Source organism: Procambarus clarkii, chromosome 14, assembly GCF_040958095.1.
Source record: "Procambarus clarkii isolate CNS0578487 chromosome 14, FALCON_Pclarkii_2.0, whole genome shotgun sequence".
Taxonomy (NCBI): domain Eukaryota; kingdom Metazoa; phylum Arthropoda; class Malacostraca; order Decapoda; family Cambaridae; genus Procambarus; species Procambarus clarkii.
This window is the reverse complement of record NC_091163.1, coordinates 25,204,606-25,226,394: the sequence shown is the minus strand read 5'-3', so window position 1 is coordinate 25,226,394 and position 21,789 is coordinate 25,204,606. Positions and strand designations below refer to the sequence as shown.

The 21,789-nt window shown below is 40.9% G+C and overlaps 2 protein-coding genes across 6 annotated transcripts in view; both read right to left on the bottom strand.

Annotated features, from left to right (window-relative positions):
- LOC123769723 (matrix-remodeling-associated protein 5-like) overlaps positions 1-21,789 on the bottom strand; it is a 254,948-nt gene that overhangs the window by 224,964 nt on the left and 8,195 nt on the right. The gene's annotated exons all lie outside the window — the stretch shown is intronic.
- Positions 9,315-18,626, bottom strand: LOC138364760 (golgin subfamily A member 6-like protein 7). Its single transcript, XM_069324730.1, has 3 exons — positions 18,501-18,626; positions 9,759-10,100; positions 9,315-9,638 (listed from the first exon to the last, which is right to left on the bottom strand). Exons 1-3 carry the CDS (start codon positions 18,624-18,626, stop codon positions 9,315-9,317), a joined length of 792 nt encoding a protein of 263 aa, XP_069180831.1.

Genomic DNA, 21,789 nt, shown 5'->3' with positions numbered 1-21,789 from the left:
AGACACACAAATGTGTGATTACTAACTACTAACATCAAATTAATGTAATAATTCGAAGGAGGAGTATCGGTGTTCGTCTGTTCTAAACAGGACTTCGACCCGTGAGCAGCCCCCTGGGGAATTATGTTGGAAAATCCGACACCATTTAATATATGATACAGATAATAGCTGTATTGTATAAACAAGTTACCCATAGAAAACGTAACTTGTAGTGGAATTACCGTCTAAAGAAAACGGGATATCATCACCACACACTATTATAATTCACCACCTATTATGGTGGGAATTATTCTTAAATACATTAGTCTTTGGACTTTACCATCATAAAAACATCTTATATAAATTAACTTAATTATCAATATTAAAGTAGAGTAAATGTGACCCTTCTATCACTTTCTGAAATGTGGACAATGTAAGCCAGGCGTCAGAGGGAGGAGGAAGGGGCAGCCATTGTTTATATTGAGACCAGAGGCTCACACGGGAGCAAATTCGGCTCCTGTTAATTTTACTTGGACGTAGTGTTATGGATACCAAAGGTGTACCATCTGTCAACACGCTGTCTACAAATTCAAGTTAAGTGTCTATCCGAAACCCGTTTATCATTCATTTATGGCCATTAATGTCAGGATATAGGGTGATCAGGTTAGATCACGTGGAAGCCTCAAACTAAAGGTAATTAAGCCAGGTCTTTATTGTTCCATGTACTGTATAGTGTTTTCTCTGATATAGCTTGTCATATATAGGATTCTGGCTTCACAGCTAGCGCACTTTTGACAGGTCAAGACGAGGGTGCAAGATTTTGTGCACCAGTTACTGGGTGATGGAAGCTACCTCAAAGAGGATAATTTGGTGTCTACACCCTAGTTATACCTGGTGGACTAACCTGCTGTACTATAAGATAAGGAACCTTTTCAATGTATGTAGTCTATTCCTGTAGTTTGATTGGCTGCATATATTAATTTAATAAACCCCCCCTAATGTGTAGAGGATCGATTTGTGAGATTAAGAGATTATTGCAGAAATACAGTCCACTTATCATTATACAAATTGCTATCGAAGTATATAAATTAACGTAAATATAAATTCATATAAATTAAATAAATATAAATCTCACAGGTCGGTTCCCACAATCCTAGCGTCCCTCGCCCCTAGGGATATCCCAGTGTCCCTCGCCCCAAGGGGTATCCCAGCGTCTCTCGCCCCTAGGGGTATCCCAGCGTCCCTCGCGCTTAGGGGTATCCCAGCGTCCCTCGCCCCTAGGGGTATTCCAGCGTCCCACGCCCAAAGGGTATCCGAGCGTCCCTTGCCCTTAGGGGTATCCTAGCGTCCCTCGCCCCTAGGGATATCCCAGTGTCCCTCGCCCCAAAGGGTATCCCAGCGTCTCTCGCCTCTAGGGGTATCCCAGCGTCCCTCGCTCCTAAGGATATTCCAGCGTCCCTCGGTCCTAGGGGTATCCCAGCGTCCCTAGTCCCTAGGGCGGGGGGTGCCAGTGTCTGACATTTCTGGGTGACTACTGACTGGCGGGAGTTGTGGCTCTCTCCAGCTACCAATAAATGTCTTAATTTAACCTGACACAGTTTGAAAGTTAGGAGCCAAATAGCAGCTATATATTCTACCAGCTAGGATTTAGGATGGGTAAAGGTGGAGTGAGGGTGAAGTGAGGGATAGTGGTGTGAGTGTGTTAGAATGTGAGGTGAGAATATGTTAGAATGTGGTATGTGTTAGAATGTGGTGTGTGTTAGAATGTGGTGTGTTAGAATGTGGTGTGTGTTAGAATGTGGTGTGTGTTAGAATGTGGTGTGTTAGAATGTGGTGTGTATTAGAATGTGGTGTGTGTTAGAATGTGGTGTGTGTTAGGATGAGGTGTGAGTGTGTTAGAATGAGGTGAGAGTGTGTTAGAATGTGGTGTGAGTGTGTTGGAATGTGGTGTGTGTTAGAATGTGGTGTGAGTGTTAGAATGTGGTGTGAGTGTTAGAATGAGGTGTGAGTGTGTTAGAATGAGGTGAGAGTGTGCTAGAATGCAATATGTAGCAAGCTTGTTGAAACAGAGAATTAGGAGAGGAGACAGTAACAGGAGAAGAGAGAGGGAGATTGATAGAGTCTTGATGGTAGAAAAAGAGAGAGAAGGAGTAAGACAGAGAGAGATATAATGGACGGTAGAACGACGGTTTCGCTTAATGCAGGTCGGCGTTCATTCCCCGACCGTCCAAGTGGTTGGGCACTTGGCTATTCAATCCCAAATCCTTATCCTGACCCAATTCCAGTGCTATATAGTCGTAATTGCTTGGCCCCTTCCTCTGATAGTTCCCTTCCTTTCGCTCCAAACACCTATGAATACTGCTGTCTGCGAGACAATGATCACATGCCGATACCTCTGAGGATAACTTACGCTCAAAAAGTTTACTTATTCTTAATTCCTTCTTATAGTCAGCTGTAAACAAATGTCATTGGTTTACTCAGCTGATTTCTCTTGGGTATAATTCATAGATCAAACGGTTGGGTATACTTCATATATATGTATATCATATATCATATATATATATATCATATATATACTTCATATAGTATACTTGGGTATACTTCAAGATCAAACTTCTAACTCCATTTGACATACGTCAAATGATAAGAACTTTATCCGCACTGATTAGAAATATTCACTGGATCCGTTTACTTGTTTTTACCAGCAATAGAGTTTCCAAATTCTCGTAGCGTCCTCGCCAGTGTAAAGAGGAATGAGTAACATTAGAGGAGCGATGACGCGCTACGCTCCTCCCAAGAGAGGACACTGCTTAAAGGTGATTGGTCGTTTCTCTCACTCTTGATGCGCTTTAGCTGACATCGTGACGTCATCATCAATCCAGTGCGCTTGGCGCCATGTTGTAATTAGAGGAAATTGCAAAAACAGATGTATGACAGAACTATAAATATAACAGCTACAAGTAGCTGTTATCAACACTTATTGGAATACATGTTATTTTTTTATTTCGGAGGAGCTCCTGTAAGATACAGGTACTTCACTTGTACTGTGAGAAACTCCTACAAGATACAGGTACTTCACTTGTACTGTGAGAAACTCTTACAAGATACAGGATACCTCACTTGCACTGTGAGAAAATCTTATATGATACAGGGAAAACCGGACACAGGGACGTTTGGACACAGGAGTGCCACCCCAACTGCCTTGCAAACACACAAGTAAAAGTTTCCCATGATTTCCTTGTTACAACTTGCACTAAAAATTTTACATCGTGTTATAACGTTCTAATGACGTATGAGAACGTTGTTACAAAATGTTATATTGGTTGTTACAATTGTTAGAATGTATGCTCCTTCCATACGAATCGTTTCTACTTGCCATCACTTGAATATTGCTCGGCATACACCTCCCCTTTAAGGAATGATTTTTGAAATAGAAGGAATGCAAAGAACGCAACACTGCACATATATACACAAAGTCAATTTCCACTTTTTTTTAGAGCAGTAGAAATATTTTCCATAACAAAAGAGACGAAAAAAAAGAGTCACAACATTTACATGAAAGATAGTACATGGCTGAAATATGTGCAGTAAATAACAACCTACAAGAAAGAAAGAAAGAAAGAAATGGAAGGAAGGGCCAAATAAACTCAGTGAAGAATAGAGGCATCATAGGCTCAGAGATAACTTGAAGAAAAAGATGTTTCTTCATCCTCGCCTGGGCGTTCATTAAGATAAATGTGACCTCAACTGAGGGTTCAGTAAAATAAATGTGACCTCAACTGAGCGTTCAGTAAAATAAATGTGACCTCAACTGAGCGTTCAGTAAAATAAATGTGACCTCAACTGAGCGTTCAGTAAAATAAATGTGATCTCAACTGAGCGTTCAGTAAGATAAATGTGACCTCAACTGAGCGTTCAGTAAAATAAATGTGACCTCAACTGAACGTTCAGTAAGATAAATGTGACCTCAACTGAGCGTTCAGTAAAATAAATGTGACCTCAACTGAGCGTTCAGTAAAATAAATGTGACCTCAACTGAGCGTTCAGTAAAATAAATGTGACCTCACCTGAACGTTCAGTAAGATAAATGTGACCTCAACTGAGCGTCCAGTAAAATAAATGTGACCTCAACTGAGCGTTCAGTAAAATAAATGTGACCTCACCTGTGCGTTCAGTAAGATGAGACTACCCTCGTTATTGGTGTTCAGGTACATTAGAGCAGACTAAGAATTGACTAAAGAATCAAGAGCAGAGTACCAGTGAACTCTCTCCTAAAGTGTTGCCTTAGAAAGTGGCACTTTTTCTCCCGCTTTTTCCTCGTCCATTCTCGTGCTGGAAAAGAATAGTTAACGCACTTCTCTTGTTCCCTGTCACAGGGTCTTAATGAAGCCCGTTCAGCCACTGAGAAAACTACAGATAAATCATCTTCTAAACTGCAAAACACATTATTCCTCCACATTTTTGCCTCAGAAGATTTTAATAGTATTTTCAAAAGTAATTATTAATATGTATGTCAATGTAAATAAATAACAATAATTATAAATAGTTAGCATTACATGAGCTATATCCTGTTGAGGATATTTACCAGGTAATTGTGTCAGTTCTTGTGAGAGTAAATAACTTGGCCGCTGGTGATAATTATTAGATTCCAGATAAATGAATTACCTATGCAGGTGATGGGAGGGAGGTAAGGTGAGGTAATTACAGATGGAAGTGCTAGGGTAGAATGTCTGGGACGTGATGTGACGGCTGGATAGGAGCTGGGATGGGAGGCCGCAAGTAAGGAATAGTGCCCAGCCAATCGAGAAATCGGGGGAATTGTTCGCTGACCTGCAAAGGAGATAGACCATCCCTCTACCGTCCATCACAAGTAGATGGTGGTGATTGTGATTCAATTTTGAGTTAAATGAATTTCCTTTACAACTGGTAACAGTGCGAAGACTCGGTTAAAATCAAATACGTTTGAACCTTTTTTTAATTAATAGTTTATTATATTCACGCTTCGCCGTGCGTGTCAAAAACTTAACCCAGGGAGGGATGTATAGAAAAACTAGCTAAGGCAGGCCTGAGAAACGCCTAGAATCTACGTAAGCAAAGCTCTAATGGAAAGTAATGTCGAAGCTTTTATGCTGCGAGTACATAAGATTTACGGAACTCCAGCAGGCCTATATTAGCCTATACGAGGCAGTTCCTAATGAAATATCCACCGCAAACTGATTCATGTATTTTTCTAACCTTAGCGAGGACGCTAAGCCCCAAAGTCATCACAAGGTAAATCATCAAAAGGTAACATATGCTCGGAACAATCAAGTGATCGTTCACTTGAAAATGTTTGGAGCGTGTTTTTTCTGAATTTATTTCCATGCTTACTTTTTGTATCGTTCGCAAGTTTGCAAATATTGCTGCTGACTCCCATATCTAAATCTTATATATGATAGAACGACAAAGGTCCAAGACACAGACTCAAATGATTTGTTGAAGTTAAGGTAATTACAAAGACACAAAGACATTTAAAGACACATAATGACAGTTCTCGCCAGTAACAATTGCCTGAAAAGAACGACAAAAAGGCTGACCAAACCATACACCAGAAGATGAAGATATGACGACGTTTCGGTCGTCTAGGATCATTATCACAGGACTTGATAATGGTCCAGGACGGTCCGAAACGTTGTCGTCTCCTCATCTTCTGGTGTGTGGTTTAGTCATCATATCTTCAGCCACGTTATTGTGACTCATCGTCTGCATATGACAAAAATTGGACCCATTTGTAAAATCATGTCGAGTATCCTTAATTAATCAAAGTTTCTCAACATGTAAAGAATGGTTTATTGCGATGATCGATTCAAGTAATTTTTCCACATAGACATTAAGCTAATTGGCTGATAATCTGACGCAAATTATTTATTTTCTTTCTTTAAAATTGGCTCAATCAATACAACTCTCGGCGATTCCGGAACTTTTCTCTACTGAAGTGATTTATTTAATATTTGATGGGGGTATGCGGCTGTGCCCAAGACTGTCTATCTCTCTATCTGTTTGTCTGTCTGACGCTGTCTTCCTCCCTCCCACACTTTGCATGTTGCTAACCCCAAGCGTCAGACCCCCACCCTTGGACAAACAGATAATGAGTCGATTTTTTCTTCGACTTGCAAGCAATTAATATTTTACGATATATTGAGAAGAGAGAAACAGATTCGAGCCAGAATGCATGAGCACTAGATGTCATGGCTCCCGTTATGAAACTTGTGTGGGGAAAACTCCAGGCAGCTATTCTCCTGTTTTAAAATTGACTTTAATAAGATAAAGTTTTGTCTTATTTATTTTCTTAATAAGCAAGAATTAATTAAGTGGACTGTATGTACTTGATTAAACTGCCTGAAATTATCTCACACAGTTTTGGGGACAATTTGTAGCTTACACCACTTTGAGATGGCTCATTCTTAAACCATAAATTGTTTACCTTATTAATATAATTATATCATACCACATATGGTGGTCTAATCTACTAGTAATAATTACTAATTATGAATACTAATACTACTATAACAAAAAGGGGCTTAGGTGATCCTGTTGAAGGGGCCTGCTAAGGCTGTGTGATTGTAGCATCAATATGGGTGTGGCCCTGTGCCTCTCTGTGCCACGTAATGACGGCTGTGGAGACTACAAGCCCTGGCATACTGCTAGGTAAATTATGTGTAAGGGTCAACTGTCTGCTCAGCTTCTTGTTATTCCAAATTTACCAAATTTACACAATTTACCTGTATGGGATACAAGGAGTTAATAAAAGTTCCCTAAATATATAATTACAGGTATGACATGGAATATGAGGGTGTTAAATGGGGTACACGTACTATTGTGGGGTGTTATCCATACATCCTAACCGCCTACCTATTGTAGCTAAACTGTGCACTGGTTTAATATACAAATACTTGGTAAGACGGATACGGTCATTGCTGTGATGTTGAGAGGCTGTGTTGCTGGTTGTTGACACGTAATTTGGGTGTCTGGGGAATCAGCTTCTGGAGCTCTCTACAGCATGTTTTGTTTTGTTGTTGATGTAGTGAGAGAGAGAGAGTGAGTGAAGCCCCCCCCCCCCCTTCTGTGTACTGTTGGTTCCACTTCTGAACTAAAATTTACATTAACAAGGGAGTCAAGCTACATTTTGGTGTTAGTAATTATATTCAGTCTTATTGAGTACTTTTTTGTTAAATTTAGACACAAGACTGTTGTATAAACAGTAATATATTTTGTAAATATACATGGTGTCTCTGACGTCACGGGATCACCCATTTTAAGGGATTACTGTCTAAGGGGATACAATGTTATTATGTGTGTGTCGGATTCCGACAATTTTTGAGTATGTGGTACTCGTTTCAATGGTACTGAACCTGACCCATCAATGTTGAGCACGTACCCTGCAGCAATCTCCATGCAAAAATAATTGAACGAGACTAGCCTCAAGCATATGTCCTGCCACCTTGAACAGACAGATATTCTGTATCATAGACATAATAGACAACAATAAATGTGTCTTCGAGGATTCGAACAAAGACCATCAGGATAGCAGCCTAGTATTACGTCCAGGATGGTTAAAAGAGAAGGGGGAACAAATAAGTCTTCAGTTTCATTGTTGCTCTCACGACCTTCAAACACTATAATGCAAATTTATTTATTTATTTATTTATTTATTTATTTATATATATACAAGAAGGTACATTGGGTTTGTGAGAATACATTGGATAGTACAGTATTTACATTCTTGTAAAGCCACTAGTACGCACAGCGTTTCGGGCAGGTCCTTAATCTAGCAGATAATTTTAAGTAGGTAATTTCAATCAGAATTGATAAATGATAAAGATACATTACAAGAGAAAAATGAGATGAGAGAGATAAGTAAGTATATTAAAGCACATTGTTATATTAAAGCTCTGATTGATTACATTGACAGCTTGACTAGTAATTTAAACAAGATTAATAGACACCATACAGCAGATTGACAGCACATATAAGACAGCAATGATCACAATGGTAAAGATGTTCAGATTGGGTACATAAAGATTGGGAGACTGGGTAGCAAAAGATACAGATAAACAAGATTTATAAACACCATACAACAGATTGGCAGCACATATAAGAAAACAGCAATGATCACAATGGTAAAGATGTTCAAATTGGGAACATAAAGGTTGGGAGATTGGGTAGCAATTGATACAGTGCAATTTTAAGGCAAAAAGTGAAAAACTATGAAGATGAAATTAGGTACTTTTTAGTATTGATTTTGAATGATGTAAAAGTTGGACAGCTTTTCAATTCAGTAGGGAGTGAGTTCCATGATGAAAGACTGAACATGAGACTGGGGGTTCCAACCTGGCGGTCTTGGTTCGAATCCTTAAAGGCGGTCATCGAATTTACTATTGAACAAATGTAGCTTTGCATTCAGTCAAACGTTACACACACAATTAATGATACCTATTTTTTTTTAAGTAAACCGGTTATTAAAACTACCACTTACAATGCAACTAATATTAACATTATAAATGCCCAGTTTAACATTATGTATCAAATTACAAAACTTTTTCTATGATAAAACGTATAAAACTTCATTAATATTGTTGTAAACATAAAATATCCGGAAGCAATGCACTCATTTGAGGGAAATCTAAATCCCACACCAGTTGCCCTTCCCTCGGAGTTCTCAGGTCAAGCGTGTGATGCAACACAGTGATTTCTTTGATCTGAGCTACAGCCCAGCCTTTCATGTTGTATATGTTGTTTAGTAACATTAAAGACTCATCTAAAGGACATGTTTGTGAGTGGTTGCTGGGGGGAGGGGGGGGGCAAATGATAAACTGTTGATAAGTTAAACAGAGAATTATAATATTACTTTCGTCAGTCTGTCTGTCTGTCTCTCTCTCTCTCTCTCTCTCTCTCTCTCTCTCTCTCTCTCTCTCTCTCTCTCTCTCTCTCTCTCTCTCTCTCTCTCTCTCTCTCTCTCTCTCTCTCTCTCTCTCAAAATAAATATACATTTTGAAACTTAGCATGAAATGTATCAGTTGACAACAATAGGCCAACTTCAGTGTTCAGAGTCAGTACAAAGATCTTTGTAAAAATCTTTACTAGGCGACTATGAAGGCATCTTTATAAGAACTTCTGATTATGTAACATGCGATTTTGTATAAATAAAGGAGCAAACATCATACTCCAAACTACGTTTCATTACAGCTTCCTTAGGCTTTATTTTACCTTCCTCAGGCTTTATTATAGCTTTATCAGGCTTCATTATAGCTTCATCAGGTCTTATTATAGCTTCCTCAGGCTTTATTATAGCTTCATCAGGCTTTATCAGGCTTCATTATAGTTTCATCAGGCCTTATTATAGCTTCCTCAGGCTTTATTATAGCTTTATCAGGCTTCATTATAGTTTCATCAGGCCTTATTATAGCTTCCTCAGGCTTTATTATAGCTTTCTCTAGCATTATTATAGCTTTCTCAGGTTTTATTATAGCTTCCTGAGGCTTTATTATAGCTTCATCAGGCTTTATTTTAGCTTCATCAGGCTTTATTATGGCTTCATCAGGCTTTATTATAGCTTCCTCTGGCTTTATTATAGCTTCATCAGTCTTTATTATAGCTTCATCAGGCTTTATTATAGCTTCCTAAGGCTTTATTATAGCTTATTCAGGCTTTATTATAGCTCCCTCAGGCATTATTATAGCTTCCTCAGGCTTTATTATAGCTTATTCAGGCTTTATTATAGCTCCCTCAGGCATTATTACAGCTTCCTCAGGCTTTATTATAGCTTCCTCAGGCGTTATTATAGCTTCCTCTGGCTTTATTATAGCTTCATCAGTCTTTATTATAGCTTCCTCAGGCTTTATTATAGCTTCCTCAGGCTTTATTATAGCTTCCTCAGGCTTTATTATAGCTTTCTCTAGCATTATTATAGCTTCCTCAGGTTTTATTATAGCTTCCTGAGGCTTTATTATAGCTTCATCAGGCTTTATTATAGCTTCATCAGGCTTTATTATGGCTTCATCAGGCTTTATTATAGCTTCCTCTGGCTTTATTATAGCTTCATCAGTCTTTATTATAGCTTCATCAGGCTTTATTATAGCTTCCTAAGGCTTTATTATAGCTTATTCAGGCTTTATTATAGCTCCCTCAGGCATTATTATAGCTTCCTCAGGCTTTATTATAGCTTATTCAGGCTTTATTATAGCTTCATCAGTCTTTATTATAGCTTCCTCAGGCTTTATTATAGCTTCCTCAGGCTTTATTATAGCTTCCTCAGGCGTTATTATAGCTTCCTCATGCTTTATTATAGCTTCCTCAGGCTTTACTATAGCTTCCTCGGGCTTTATTATAGCTTCCTAAAGCTTTATTATAGCTTTCTCAGGCTTTATTATAGTTTCCTCAGGCATTATTATAGCTTCCTCAGGACTCATGACAGCTTACACAGGCTTAACTACTGCTTCGACAGACTTATTTAGAGCTTTCATAAGCTTAATTACAGCTTCATCAAGCATAATTACAGCTTCGTCAGGCTTCATTAAGCTTCCCCAGGCTTAATTACAGCTTCCTCAGGCCTACTTACAGCTTCCTCAGACTTTATTACAGCTTTCCCAGGAGAAAATAATCAAGAGTTGTGAACTGGGGACAAGAAACTAAACGTTCTTTGCACGAAGAAAGCAATATTGACCGCTACTTCATCCACAAATTGCAAAAATTAAAAAAAAAGTTCCTAGCTGTCTCCAGATTGGCGCTTAAGTGATAGCCACTGCAACAACTCAAACATTTTGTCAATGAATGACAAATAACACACAAAATGGTGTTGAATAACTACCAACACCCCCCCCCCCCACTTCTGGAGGTAAGTAATTATCAATAGAAGGCACCAAACCGGGAAGGCTATGTAGCACCATCAAATGTGCGGGATAATCAGAGGGCGCTAAATATCACCAAGGACGCCAATACGAGAACAAAAACGCATAAGGCGACCGATATCAAAAGTAACCGAGTCGCCAAGAATTCTATCGAGGGACAAGCGACCGCGGGGGACAGTCGGAAAACAAGACACACGCTCGTCCTGGAAGTCAGGACATTCAACAAGGATATGTACGACCGTAAGAGGGACAATGCAATTCGGACAATAAGGAGCAGGGCGGCGCTCCATTAAGTGACCGTGAGTTAAACGGGTATGGCCAATACGTAACCTAGCCAGAGCCGTTTCCCACCGCCGGTAATGGTGGCTGGAGGAAGGCCACTGGGACACACAACTCTTAAGAGTACGCAGTTTATTACCAAGAACAGGTGACCAACAACTCTGCCACCGGGCAAGGATGGAGGCATGAATAACTGGGTAAAAGTCAGAATAAGGAACACCTTCATGGGAGATGGGACAAGTGCGGATAGCGTCCTTAGCGGCAGCATCCGCACGCTCATTTAAAGAGACACCAATATGGCTGGGAACCCAGCAAAACGCAACCGACTTAAATTTACTGGAGATAAGAAACAGCCAATGTTGAATCTCGATGACCACAGGGTGGACTGGATTAAAGGACCCCTAAGGCATGAGGGAACTACGAGAATCAACTAATACTACGAAGGAGGATTGCCCCCGGGAAAATAGGAGACGAAGAACATAGAGAATAGCATAGAGTTCTGCTGTGAAGATGCTAGCCTCCGGAGGAAGGCGACAGATATAAGTGTGGTCAGGAAAAACAACAGAGTAGCCCACACCGTCAGTAGACTTCGACCCGTCGGTGAAGATGGGAACGGAGTGGGAGTGAGAAGAAAAGTGCTCAAGGAAAAGGCGTTTCAGAACTGTAGGAGGGGTAAAAGCTTTAGTGATGCGGGTCAGAGAAGTACAAAATTTGGGAAGGGGGGACCCTCCACGGGGGCAAGGAGGGAACAATACGAGGAGAAACATTAGTAAGACGAACCGAAAGAGAATCTTGTACACGAGACAAACGTACAGAAAGAGGAAGGTGGTGAAGAGGAACAGGAACTACAGGAGGGGTAAAAGTCAAAGCACGATAGAGGCGAGAGTGAGGATACTGGAAGGATCGCGCAAGATAGCGAAGACTGTAGCGATCACGGCGATCCTGGAGAGACAGAAAGCCAGTGTCAGCAAACAAGCTGAGGGCGGGAGTTGAACGAAAAGCACCAGAGCTGAGGCGCAACCCTGTATGGTGCAAAGGATCAAGACGGCGAAGAGTAGGAGGAGAAGCAGACGAGTAAGCAGGGCAACCATAATCGAGCTTAGACAGGACGAGAGAGGAATGCAAATAGAGAAGCGTGCGCCTATCCGCTCCCCAAGAAGTATGGGAAAAAACCTTAAGTAGTTTAGGGGCCTTAGAGCACTCAACACGGAGGTAAGAGACATGGGGCGACCACTGCTGGAGGTAACTATACTGACTAATTGTATAACCAACATTCAAACTCTAAAACAAAGTTCATCGGAGACTTGAATTTTTTTCCGTTATTTGTATTAATTATTATTAATATAATTTTGATAAATTAAAAACAAATAAGGCATAAAATAAATGAAAATGCATAAAACTTACAATAATAATAATAATAATAATAATAATTAATAAATAGTCAACAGCTAACTAATTAACGAGAATGTCATCAAAGGTCATTAGATTTTAATTAAACGAACACTGTTTTAACTCATAAAAGCAAACAATTTAAGTTTATTTGGCAACTTGATCTGCTAATGATTTTAATAGTGCAATAAAGTTGACCGATGACCTTCTGATAATTACTACCAGTTAACTAACTACACCAGCAAATGCAACTAATTATTTGTAGTAAAAAATGGGCTTCATGTAAGTAATTTGTATAACACAGAACAATGTAGTTGATCGTTAATAATATACATTAGTATATGTCTACGGCTTTGTCAAACTTTCTCCTCAAAATCATAACTTTTATGCAAACTTCTGGACGCAACAGTGACCAAACTTCACAACACTGTAACTTCTGGACGCAACAGTGATCAAACTTCACAACACTGTAACTTCTGGACGCAACAGTGATCAAACTTCACAACACTGTAACTTTTGGACGCTACAGTGACCAAACTTCACAACACTGTAACTTCTGGACGCAACAGTGATCAAACTTCACAACACTGTAACTTCTGGACGCAACAGTGATCAAACTTCACAACACTGTAACTTCTGGACGCAACAGTGATCAAACTTCACAACACTGTAACTTCTGGACGCAACAGTGATCAAACTTCACAACACTGTAACTTCTGGACGTTACAGTGACCAAACTTCACAACACTGTAACTTCTGGACGCTACAGTGACCAAACATCACAACACTGTAACTTCTGGACGCTACAGTGACCAAACTTCACAACACTGTAACTTCTGGACGCTACAGTGACCAAACGTCACAACACTGTAACTTCTGGACGCTACAGTGACCAAACTTCACAACACTGTAACTTCTGGACGTTACAGTGACCAAACTTCACAACACTGTAACTTCTGGACGCTACAGTGACCAAACTTCACAACACTGTATCTTCTGGACGCTACAGTGACCAAACTTCACAACACTGTAACTTCTGGACGCTACAGTGACCAAACTTCACAACACTGTAACTTCTGGACGCTACAGTGACCAAACTTCACAACACTAACTTCTGGACGCTACAGTGACAAAACTTAACAGCACTGTAACTTCTAGACGCATCAGTGACCAAACTTCACAACACTGTAACTTCTGGACGCTACAGTGCCCAAACTTCACAACATTGTAACTTGTGGACGCAGCAGTGACCAAACTTCACAACACTGTAACTTCTGGACGCTACAGTGACCAAACTTCACAACACTGTAACTTCTGGACGCTACAGTGACTAAACTTCACAACACTGTAACTTTTGGACGCAACAGTGATCAACTTTACAACACTGTAACTTCTGGACGCTACAGTGACTAAACTTCACAACACTGTAACTTCTGGACGCTACAGTGACCAAACTGTTACGCCAAATGTTGCGAGAAGTGTCCCGGACACGTCAACATTTTGGAAGTTGCTCAAGAGTTCCCCAAACTGCCTCTAACTGTTAGCAGAAAAACCAACTTTCCGCTATTGGGCCTCACTCACCTCGCCAACTCCACCGGCTATGGTGTACTCACCTATTTGTTCTTGCAGGGGTTGAGCTTTGGCTCTTTGGTCCCACCTCTCAACTGTCAATTAACTGGTGTAAAGATTCCTGAGCCTACTGGGCTCTATCATATCTACATTTGAAACTGTGTATGGAGTCAGCCTCCACCACATCACTGCCTAATGCATTCCATCCGTTAACTACTCTGACACTGAAAATGTTCCTTCTAACGTCTCTGTGGCTCATGTGGGTACTCAGATTCCACCTGTGTCCCCTTGTTCGCGTCCCACCAGTGTTGAATAGTTTATCCTTGTTTACCCGGTCGATTCCCCCTGAGGATTTTGTAGGTTGTGATCATGTCTCTCCTTACTCTTCTGTCTTCCAGTGTCGTAAGGTGCATTTCCCGCAGCCTTTCCTCGTAACTCATGCCTCTCAGTTCTGGGACTAGTCTAGTGGCATACCTTTGGACTTTTTCCAGTTTCGTCTTGTGCTTGACAAGGTACGGGCTCCATGCTGGGGCCGTATACTCCAAGATTGGTCATACATGTGTGGTGTACAAGATTCTGAATGATTCCTTACACAGGTTCCTGAACGCTCTTCTGATGTTAGCCAGCCTCGCATATGCCGCAGACGTTATTCTTTTTATGTGGGCTTCAAGAGACAGGTTTGGTGTGATATCAACTCCTAGATCTTTCTCTCTGTCTGTTACATGAAGTACTTCATTTCCTATTCTGTATCCTGTGTCTGGCCTCTTGTTTCTACTGCCTAGTTTCCTTACTTTACATTTACTCGGGTTGAACTTCAATAGCTATTTGTTGGACCATTCACTCTGTCTAGGTTATCTTGTAGCCTCCTACTTTCATCCTCAGTTTCAATCCTCCTCATAATTTTTGCATCATCGGCAAACATTGAGAGAAACGATTCTATACCCTCTGGGAGATCATTTACATATATCAGAAACAGCATAGGTCCAAGGACTGATCCCTGCGGGACTCCACTCGTAACGTCTTGCCAATCTGAGACCTCACCCCTCACACTGACTCGTTGCCTCCTGTTGCTTAGGTGTTCCTTTATCCAATGGAGTACCTTCCCTTTCACTCCAGTCTGCATCTCCAACTTTCGCACTAGCCTCTTGTGTGGCACTGTATCAAAGGCTTTCTGACAATCCAAAAATATGCAGTCTGCCCACACTTCTCTTTCTTGCCTTATTTTTGTTGCCAGGTCGTAGAATTCAAGTATCCCTGTGAGGCAGGACCTGCCATCTGATCAACCAGGCTGTGGCTCATACGTCAGGCTCAATGGTTATCTTGAGATGATTTCGGGGCTTTAGTGTCCCCGCGGCCCGGTCCTCGACCAGGCCTCCACCCCCTGGAAGCAGCCCGTGACTGCTGACTAACACCCAGGTACCTATTTTATTGCTAGGTAACAACCTATTTTACTGCTAGGTTGCGAGCAGCCGCGTCCAACAGCCTGGTTGATCAGTCCGGCAACCAGGAGGCCTGGTCGACGACCGGGCCGCGGGGACGCTAAGCCCCGGAAGCACCTCAAGGTAACCTCAAGGTAACCTTTGTTGATGCTGTGTTACAAAGTTCTTTCGCTCTAGATGCTCCACTAGCTTTCTTTACACAATCTTCTCCATCATCTTGCATGGTATGCAGGTTAGAGACACTGGCCTGTAGTTCAGTGCCTCCTGTCGATCCCCTTTCTTGTTTATCGGGACTACGTTAGCTGCTTTCCAAATTTCTGGCAGTTCCCCTGTTGCCAGTGATTTGTTATACACTATGGAGAGTGGTAGGCACAGTTCTTCTGCTCCTTCCTTTAGTATCCAAGGGAAGATTCCATCTAGGCCTATAGCCTTTGTCACATCCAACTCTCGTAAACACTTCCTCACTTCTCCGCTGGTAATCTCAAACTCTTACAGTAGTTCCTGGTTAGCTATTCCCTCTCTGAAATAAGCTATTCTAATCTCTGGAAATTCTCCTTGCTCTAAGGTCTCTAAGGAATTTCTTATTCAGTTCCTCACACACTTCCTTGTCGTTTGTAGTGAATCCTTCTGCCCCTATCCTTAATTTCATAACCAGTTCCTTTACTGTTGTTTTTCTCCTGATGTGGCTATGCAGGAATTTAGGCTGAGTCTTTGCCTTGCTTGCGATGTCATTTTCGTATTGTCTTTCTGCCTCTCTTCTCATCGTGACATATTCATTCCTGGCATTCTGGTATCTTCCTCTGCTCTGATGAGTGTTTGTGTGTGTTTTCACCTAGTTGTGTTTGCGGGGGTTGAGCTTTGCTCTTTCGGCCCGCCTCTCAACTGTCAATCAACTGTTTACTAACTACTTTATTACTTTTTTACTATTTTTTTTCCCCACACCACACACACACACACCCCAGGAAGCAGCCCGTGACAGCTGACTAACTCCCAGGTACCTATTTACTGCTAGGTAACAGGGGCATTCAGGGTGAAAGAAACTTTGCCCATTTGTTTCTGCCTCGTGCGGGAATCGAACCCGCGCCACAGAATTACGAATCCTGCGCGCTATCCACCAGGCTACGAGGCCCCTAAAACTGTGTGTGTGTGTGTGTGTGTGTGTGTGTGTGTGTGTGTGTGTGTGTGTGTGTGAGTACTCACCTAATTGTACTCACCTAATTGTGCTTTGCGGGAGTTGATCTCTGGCTTTTGGGTCCCGCCTCTCAACCGTCAATCAACAGGTATACAGGTTTTTGAGCCTATTGGGCTCTATCATATTTACACTTGAAACTGTGTATGGAGTCAGCCTCCACCACATCACTTCCTAATGTGTTCCATTTGTCAACCACTCTGACACTAAAGAAGTTCTTTCTAATATCTCCGTGGCTCATTTGGTCACTCAGTTTCCACTTGTGTCCCCTAGTGCGTGTGCCCCTTTTGTTAAATAGCCTGTCTTTATCTACCTTATCAATTCCCTTGAGAATCTTGAAAGTGGTCAAGAAGACCTGGACAAGCTGCAGGAATGGTCGAACAAATGGCTGTTCGAGTTTAATCCAAGCAAATGTAATGTAATGAAGATAGGGGTAGGAAGCAGGAGACCAGATACAAGGTATCACTTGGGAGATGAAATACTTCAAGAGTCCGAGAGAGAGAAAGACCTGGGGGTTGATATCACACCAGACCTGTCCCCTGAAGCTCATATCAAGAGGATAACAGCAGCAGCATATGCCAGGTTGGCTTACATAAGAACGGCCTTTAGAAACTTGTGTAAGGAATCTTCCAGAACATTATTTACCACATATGTCAGACCAATCTTGGAGTATGCGGCACCAGCATGGAGTCCATATCAGGTCAAGCATGAGACTAAAATGGAAAAGGTTCAAAGGTTTGCCACCAGACTAGTACCCGAGCTGAGAGGTATGAGCTACGAGGAGAGACTACGGGAATTAAACCTCACTTCGTTGGAAGACAGAAGAGTTAGGGGGGACATGATCACCACATTCAAGATTCCCAAGGGAATCGACAGGGTTGATAAAGACAGGCTGTTTAACACAAGGGACACCCGCACTAGGGGACACAGGTGGAAACTGAGTGCCCAAATGAGCCACAGAGATATTAGAAAGACCTTTTTTAGTGTCAGAGTGGTTGACAAATGGAATGCATTAGGAAGTGATGTGGTGGAGGCTAACTCCATACACAGTTTCAAGTGTAGATATGATAGAGCCCAATAGGCTCAGGAACCTGTACACCTGTTGATTGACAGTTGAGAGGCGGGACCAAAGAGCCAGAGCTCAACCCCTGCAAGCACAACTAGGTGAGTACACACACACAATGTAACATAACGTGAAAAATCATAGACGTGTAGACTTGATATCATATTTAAAATTAGCTTGTTCATTATCACTGAGTTCAAGCTGTTTATCTGTTTGTAGTTCAAGGTGGACTCTAATGACTACATTATCAAAAAATGCATTCACTAACCAATGTAATATCCAATAATTATTTGAAGCAGATATTTACACCGCTTGTTTTAATATCTGTCAATCCGCTGCTTCTCTCCGGCTGACGCATTAGTGAAATAGCCGGCTTCAATTATGATAGGATCAACACGATTTAAAAAACTGAGACAGTTTATCATAGCGCGTAGCCTTACACCCTGAAATCGTAGATAGCAGCTTTATGTTTCGTTTAAATACACAATAGTGGGTTTGAATAAAGTTTGCGACAATTCTTTCACTAGTGAGATGTTTTTTGCATCTACTAAAGGCGTTGTTCCGTCTTCTTCAGTAAGACCAATAAACAACTCCGAAGCAATAAATGATAAGTCCACCAGCTGACCATTCACTCCCTTTATGATGAATTCCAGAAAGGTGTCTGTAAACTTATTATTCACTCAAGAATTCACAGGTAATACACCCACCGTTTGTCTGCTTGCAAATGTTGATTCTACCAATCGAGGAGAAAATACTTTAGGAAAAGCCTCACTAACAGCAGCCGTATAGTGTTCTAATGGGGCCTGGAGGCCTAGAGCATTATATCCAGCCATGTTTGTGCTTTAGAAAACTCTAGCTAAGTGAAAAGAATTTATGAGCGTTTCCATCATCTTAGTGGTAGAGCGAATTAAACAGATATTTAGCGCTCTTTAATTAGCTTTTACCATCAAGATTTTTTTAAGTTTTTCCATTTTTAAAGGTTAATAATATGATAATCAAGACCGTATATGTTCTCTCCTAGACAGTTAGTTTCAGACCGTCAGACCTTGACCCCGATGATGATGGGCAAGACAACCTTGAGGCGTTTAGCGCCGTGTGTGACATTTGTCTCATTAGCGCCCGGCGTCCTGGCTTTGCCATCATCGTCTAATCAGCGGGTTGTCTCTCCTAGCTGCCCTCACGTGTTAACAGTGACATTAAGGGGTTAGACTACATCAACCCAATGTGTGAGTTTATGTTCCCTACAATGAAACAGAATATTTATCACTCTTAATAATCTATTCGACCAAATACCATTTTAAAGTAAACCAGTCTAGTCCGTTTGTATGTTGTCTCAGTCAGCCAAGTCAGTAAGAGTTTACTGAATATTTACACAACCTTTAAATAAAAGTTATCCTATCTCACATAGCACGTTTACAGTCTTCAGTCCGCTGTTGCTGTTTGACTGCCTTACGGACTTACTGAGTGCTGGTAAATGCTATTTCAAGGAGTCTGACTGAGAACCTTTAACTAAAAAGACGTTTTATCTCATATACCATGTTACATGTTAAAGTACAGTCCACTGTTGCTGTTTGACTGCCTTACTGACTTACTGAGTGATGGTAAATGCTATTTCATCGAGTCTGACTGAGAACTAAACAGTCATCCTATCTTACAAGGAATGTTACAGTCTTCAGTCCACTCTTACTGATTGACTTACTGAGTTTAAAGATGTATAACTTTAAACTAAGCTAAAAATATGTACACACACGAAATAAATATCACATTCAGTAAACACTTACTAATCTGCTACTTGGTTGACTGAGAAAACATATAGATGGTCTTGATGATCGTATTATTATATACTTTTAAGATGAAAAACTTTTAATTAACTGTATATGTTGCCACAAGAAATAATTCCCACATTCAATAAACACCTACTGACTTGGCTGCCTGTGACAACATATAGACAGTCATGATTATTGTATTATTATTTAAAGATGAAAAAGTACAAACTAAACTGGAAATGTACAGACAAGAAATTATTCCCACATTCAGTAAACACCTACTGACTTGGCTGACTGAGACAACATATAGATGGCCTTGATGATTGTATTATTTTCTTTTTAAGATGTAAAACTTTAAACTAAAGAAGAAATGTTCCCACAAGAAATGATTCCCACTTTCATTAAATACTTACTGACTTGACTGAATGAGACAAGTATACAAGAACAGATGTTCGAGCCACCGCTCCCACCCACCAGGTGTTGAACTCCTGTAACTCAGAAGAGGAGACCACTTGTGACTGTTAAGGTGGGCTGACAGGTAACTATGAGAGCAGAGGTGGCGAGAGCAACACATACACACACCTCCTTCTTTATTTCGAGAAAACCTAACAACAACAACAACATAAATGTATAACTGTATACCCGCCATCCCTATATTTTAATCTAACGCAAATAAACTGAATGTGTGTGCTCCTACCTTAATTATTATTATTATTATTATTATTATTATTATTATTATTATTATTATTCTACTCAATGGTTCAAAACACTCCCACCGTTCAGTGTAAGCTGCTGCAGGGAGCGCGCGAGTATATGTATATATATATATATTTATATATATTTATATATATATATATATATATATATATATATATATATATATATATATATATACATATATATATATATATATATATATATATATATATATATATATATATATATATATATATATATATATATATATATATATATATATGGTCAATGACATGGTCAATGTCAATAAAATAATATTTCCCACGTAAGTGTGATTACCAATATATATATATATATATATATATATATATATATATATATATATATATATATATATATATATATAACATGGTCATCTTCAACATGGTCAGAAGAGATGCAGTACTTTGTGCCGTACATCGCCATTTCCGGCCCCTCTACCCGTTCATACTATCGTGCTACAGTGGTGAGTCAAAACTGCTCTTTGGTGAACATGAAATCAGATCAAGTGGAGGTGTTCAGCAAGGTGATCCTCTTGCTCCTCTTCTTTTCTGCTTAGTCTTGAAAGAAATCACCGAAAGCTTGTCCAGCGAGTTCAACATCTGGTTTTTGGATGATGGCACTATAGCTGGCACCGTAGACCACCTCTTGGCAGATATCAGGAAAATAAGAGAGCAAGAAGTAAGCCTGGGTCTCGTCCTGAACCCTTCCAAGTGTGAAGTAGTCTCCTCCAACCCAGACATCTTAGCTAGAATAAGGTCTGCCTTGCCTGGAGCCCGTGTCATTAGGGCCGAGAACAGCACCCTCCTTGGAGCTCCCCTCGGGTCTAACGCCATTCAGGAGATCCTCGACAAGAAAATCGCAGACCTTAGGAGGATGGAAGACAGAATAGGTGACATCGATGCCCACGATGCTTTTTATCTCCTCACCAAATGCCTATCCCTTCCGAGGCTAACCTACTTTCTGAGGTGCGCCCCATCTTACGACAACCCAAAGCTTGACGAGTATGACCTCCTACTGAAGACCATGCTGGAAAAAGTTGTTAACCTCTCCCTCAACGAATGCCAGTGGAAACAAGCCACTCTTCCTGTCAGGCTCGGTGGCTTGGGTGTCTGCACCGCCACCCAAATTGCTGTCCCAGCCTTCCTGTCTTCCTCCTCAGCATCAGATGACCTAGTTAAGGAAATTCTACCTGACACCCTGAGTGATGTAGCGGGGATACAGGACCCCAACTACCCGGAATGCGACACGAAATGGGGTGCCATGACAGACCCAGCACTCAGACCAGCCATGCCGAAAGCCAAGAAACAATCCAGTTGGGACAGCCCCATTGTAGACAAAGAAGCCACAGCTTTGCTGGAGGCAGCAACAACCCCCAGTGATCGTGTACGCCTCACAGCTGTGCAGGCTCCCCATGCAGGGGACTTCCTTCTGGCAGTCCCCATGTCTGCGACAGGCACACGTCTTGATCCGCAGGAACTCCGTATTGCAGTCG

Excerpts from the sequence above, each read along its gene's own strand:
- LOC138364760 (XM_069324730.1), bottom strand. The coding sequence starts at position 18,626 with ATGGCTGGATATAATGCTCTAGGCCTCCAGGCCCCATTAGAACACTAT. Across the intron at positions 10,101-18,500 it reads CATTTGCAAGCAGACAAACG|GAAGCTATAATAAAGCCTGA; the intron begins GTGGGTGTATTA and ends ATAAAGCCTTAG. Across the intron at positions 9,639-9,758 it reads TAATAAAGCCTGAGGAAGCT|GAAGCTATAATAAAGCCTGA; the intron begins GTAATAATGCCT and ends ATAAAGCCTTAG.